We start from the raw sequence: 4,860 nt of genomic DNA on the forward strand, positions 1-4,860 counted from the left end.
GCCATCCACTCACCTCAGCCTCCCAAAGCGCGGGATTACAGGCTGAGCCACCGAGCCCGGCTCCATTGTGTTTTCTTTACAAGATGTTCTCTTTGGGCTTCCGTCCTTCTCCCCTGTCTCCCTCTCTCTGTCAGCTCCTCCCTCCCCAAGGCCGAGCAGGGCACGTGGCCTGCAGTGTCCATCGCTGACAAGGTTTGCAGCCTTGTGATCCCAGGACACCGAGGCTCGGAGAGGCAGAGTGGCTTGCTTAACATCACACAGCTAGGAAGGAGTCAGGCCGGGTTTGGATCCAGGGCTGTGGCTGCAAGGTCCACCCAGGGTCCTTCTGCCACGTTCTGGCCTCTGTCTGAGGCACGACGGTGGCAGACAGAGCGGGAGGTTTTGTCCTCTGCCCTAAAGAATATAGGATCCTTCATCCACTCAATGAACATTTATTAGGCGCCTATATTTTCTGGGCCCTGTGCTGGGGCTGGGGACACGTGGTGAGGAAGAGCTCACCCTGCCCTTGCGTGTCCAGAGGGCAGCAGGGACGCGCCCCGGCAGTGACACGGCAGGGGGACGGTGCAGGGACAGGAGCCATGGCTCTGTGTCCGGGGTCAGGGAGGGAGAAGAATTCTCCTGGTTGGCAGGAGAATGGCAGTAGCCTTGAGACAGACCTGGACTCTGCCGGGCAGAACCTGGTCAGGTCACGGTCGAGTCGTTCTGGCAGCAAACACCCAATGAGCTTGGGGGCTGTGGACAGGAACAATCCAGGAGGCTCCTTGGGGGAGGTGGCATTGGGCTGGGTCTGGAGGAGGGGGCAGATCTGGATGAAGGCGGCACCCACAGACCGCCGCCCCGTGATTGCTCTCTTGGGAGGCCCCCCAATGCATGTGTGCTGGACGGTGCTCTGGCCTCCCACCTTTCAGAATCCTTCACGCCGGACCACAAGCCCCTGATGGGGGAGGCGCCCGAGGTCCGTGGGTTCTTCCTGGGCTGCGGCTTCAACAGCGCAGGTGAGTTCAGGCGGCACCTGTGAGGGAGGTCCTGACCTTCCCCAGGCTCCCTGGAGGAGGCGGGACAGGAGAGGCTAGGGAGGCCGGCAGGGAGGATGTTCCGTCTGGCTGGAGGCTGTGTAGCACCCAGACGTGAGCGCGATGTGGCGGGCATGTGCTGCCTGTGGGCTGTGGGGGTTCGGGATTGGACATGGGTGGGGACCCTGGGGAGCAAAGCGCAGACCCGTGGCTCCCCTCCCGCCAGGAATGATGCTGGGTGGCGGCTGTGGACAGGAGCTGGCCCACTGGATCATCCATGGGCGTCCAGAGAAGGACATGTACGGCTATGACATCAGGCAAGTGCCCGCCGGGACCCCAGGGCAGGGCCCGACACGGGGTGGGCAGGGTAGAGCAAACAGCGAGGGCTATTTCGAAAGGAGCCTTTCCTGAAATCCAGGTGGCTTCTTGGAAGAAGCGGCAGCATGGGAGGAAGGGAGGAAACTGCCGGCGGCAGGTGGACAGTGCTGAGGGGATGCCTGGGTGGGCAAATCCATGGCCCTTTACAGTCTCAGGGTCTCCCGGCCCAGGGTGCTGCCTGGCCCTCCGGACAGCTCTGGGATCATCCGTGAGATCTCGTCACCCCGCTTTATAGGTGGGGAGACTGAGGTCTGGGGCACAAAAGGGAGCAGGGCTGAGTTGGGATCATGATGAGTGTGTGTGCCGTGGCTGGGAGCCAGGCAGCCCTGTCCCGCCCCGCTGGTCACCGACAGAGGGACCGGGAATGAGCAAAGCAGCCCAAGGCTGAGCGGTCTCATCTGTAGCACGGGAGAATGACGGTGGACCGCCAAGGTGCGGGGCGCAGCCAGTGCGTGCGTGCTGTAGGGTGCTCGGCCTTGGGTCTGCACACAGAGATGCGAAATCATCCAGAGCCAGGCCTGGGCTGCACGCTGTGAGGGAGAACCGGCAGGACCAGTGGCCGGATGGTCTTCGGCAAATCAGGGCCAACTCTTTTGAAAACCTTTTTTTCTTTTTTTTTTGAGTTGGAGTCTCCCTCTGTCGCCCAGACTGGAGTGCAGTGGCCCTCCCGGCCACCGCAGCCTCGACCTGCTGGGCTCCGGCGATCCTTCCGCCTCAGCCTTCCAAGGAGCTGGAACTACAGGCACACGCTACCATGCCCAGCTCATTTTTGATTTATTGTAGAGAGGAGGTCTTGCTGCCCAGGCGGGTCTTGAACCCGCGGGCTCAGGCAGTCCACTCACCTCAGCCTCCCAAAGGTGCGGGATTACAGACTGAGCCACCGAGCCCATTCTTTTTTAAGACGGGACTTCGCTCTGTCGCCCAGGCTGGAGTACAATGGCAACATCGTAGCTCACTGCAGCCTTGACCTCCTGGGTTCAAGCGGTCTTCTTGCCTCGGCCTCCCGAGTAGCTGGGACTGTAGGCGCCACCACCATGCCTGGCTCATTTTTAAATTTTTTGTAAAGACAGGGTCTCACTGTGTTGCCCAGGCTGGTCTGGCATGCCCAGCCTCAAATGCTCCTCCCACTTCGGCCTCCTAAAGTGCTGGGATTACAGGCATGAGCCACTGGGCCCGGCCAGGGCCTGCTTTTAAAGAAAACAGGGCAGCGATACAGGTGCTCCCAGGCATGGGGCAGCTGCTCCCTCTCCCCTGGCCCAGGCGGACCTGGAGGGTGCCAGGCGGTGGGTGGTCCGGGCTCCTGTGTCTCCTCTCCATTCTGAGCTGCACAGCAGGGCCTGTGGCCTGGGCTGTGCCCCGTGCACGGTAGGGCCGTCGGAACAGGGCCATCGAAGCTTGCCCCTGCGCCTGTCCAGCCCTCTCTGCTGTGACGGCTCCTTGGAGGACTCACTCCCTGGGGAGATCCTGGCTACCCCCTCAGGCCCCAGGCAGGGTGGGCTGGGGTGTAGGGGTCAGGTTCAGCTCAGCGTGCCCCCATGCCTCAGGCGACTTTGTCCTTCCTGATCTGATGAGGCCATGACACCCTTGGGGTGGGTGACGTCCGGTCCCCAGGGGGACAGACTGTAGGCACTGAGATCCCCCCAGCTGCAGCTCTCCATGGTGCGTGGTCCAGTGAGGCCTGCTCTGGACCACCTCAGAACCATCTGGGACTGCACCTGTGCTCTCTCCCAAGAAGGTTCTGGAATTTTCCCGAAATGATCAGTGTTCTGGAGTGGTCTGGAAGTGTTCCGAATGTTCCAGAATGTTCTGGAAATGCTCAAGCCGCAGGGGGCCTCGGGAAGTGGGCCAGTCTAAGCAGAGCAAGACGGAGGCAAATTGCAAGAAGTCACCCAGCTTTGGAACCAGAACCAGACAGGGACCCATCTCCCTCCCGTGGGGGAGGGGCTGTCCTCTGTGCCCTGGCCTTTCTTAGGGGCGAGGGCCACAGCTCTGAAACCAAGCCAGCCAGGGCTCCCACCCAGCCTCACCGTGTAGCCGCTCTGGGCCTCACTGCAAGATGGGGCTGACAAGCCTGTCCACCCCCTGGGCTGGGGCCTCGTCCTGCGTCCAGAAGCCATGATGTGTCCCGTTGGTGGTGGAGACCCTGAGGCTGCCCCTGCGAGCTGGGGATGGGTCTGGGCCTCCCTGGGTCAGTCGCCTTCCCTCGGGCACTGGACTTTGGCGGGAACATGTGGTGGGGTGGCCTGTGGCTGGGAGGCAGAGGGCACGTGCAGGGAGTGCCTAAGAGCTGAAGCCCATGGGAGGTGGGTACACCCCCGCTCCTGGCCCCAGAAGCCGCCTGCCCAGCAGCCTGGGCTATGTGCACCTGGACACATGGGCTAAGGATGGCCCCGGCCCAAACGGCCACTGACCCGGGGCTTCCGTACCCATCCAGTGCACCAGAATGGACGGTCACCGGCACCCGGGCCTTTGACATGAATGAGATGTTCTGCCTCCCTGGGTGTGTGCCAGGGGACAGAGGCGAGACAGATTGTCCAGGACAGAGACAGCGTGAGGAGACGGGGTTGCCTTGGGGGCGTCTCAGGACCGAAGAAGAAAGCAAGCAGAGAAAGAGCCGGAAAGGGTGGCTTTCCACTGCCTGGAGTTGTCTTTGTCACCCTGTGTATAAGCCTCAGGAGGTCAGAGTCAAAACACACCAGGTCATGCTGCCATCGACACAAGCTCCCAAGGGCAGTGCTCAGAGGGACAGCCAGTCAGGGCCCGTACGGGGCTCAGGCCTGCATGTGAGGAGGGCCCCAGGGCCCATCCCCAGGCGGCCTCCAGGCCCAGGCAGCTGCCCAGGCGGCCTGCAGGCCCAGGGGTGGTGGAGCGGGTGGGACCTCCCTTTGGAGTCAGACGAATCCCAGCCCCATCCCTGCTCCACACTTATGAGCTGCGTGGCCCTTGGCCAGTCCTTCCTCTTCTCTGAGCCTTGGTTTCCCCATCTGTGAAATGGGAAGGATGAGCCCTGCCTATCCCCACCCCCCACCTGACAGAGACAAGGCAGGGGATAGGTGCGTTATTTTCAGGAAAAGCCCTAGAGGTCCAGATTCGCCAAGGAAGAGCCGCTCCTTATATATTTATTTATTTATTCTTTTTTTTTTTTTTTTTTTTTTTTGAGTTGAAGTCTCACTCTGTCGCCCAGACTGGAGTGCAGTGGCCGCTCCCGGCCACGGCAGCCTCGACCTGCTGGGCTCCGGCGATCCTTCCACCTCAGCCTTTCGAGTAGCTGGAACTACAGGCGCGCTACCACGCCCGGCTAATTTTTTTTAAATTTATTGTAAAGATGAGTTCTCGCCAAGTTGCCCAGGCGGGTCTCGAACCCGCGGGCTCAGGCAATCCACTCACCTCAGCCTCCCAAAGGCGTGGGATTTCAGGCTGAGCCACTGAGCCCGGCAGTTTCTGTGTTTCTAAGAGCTTGTCATTTCAT

At 61.2% G+C, this 4,860-nt stretch overlaps 1 protein-coding gene across 1 annotated transcript in view; it reads left to right on the top strand.

The window, feature by feature from the left end:
* Window positions 1-4,860, top strand: part of SARDH (sarcosine dehydrogenase) — a 77,120-nt gene that overhangs the window by 21,962 nt on the left and 50,298 nt on the right. The window contains exons 8-9 of the mRNA XM_008070798.2: window positions 909-995; window positions 1,240-1,330. Of these exons, the coding sequence (XP_008068989.1) occupies window positions 909-995; window positions 1,240-1,330 (178 nt within the window). The remainder of the gene's footprint in view (window positions 1-908; window positions 996-1,239; window positions 1,331-4,860) is intronic.

Source organism: Carlito syrichta, unplaced genomic scaffold (assembly GCF_000164805.1).
Source record: "Carlito syrichta isolate Samal-C Ts95f unplaced genomic scaffold, Tarsius_syrichta-2.0.1 Scaffold314018, whole genome shotgun sequence".
NCBI lineage: Eukaryota > Metazoa > Chordata > Mammalia > Primates > Tarsiidae > Carlito > Carlito syrichta.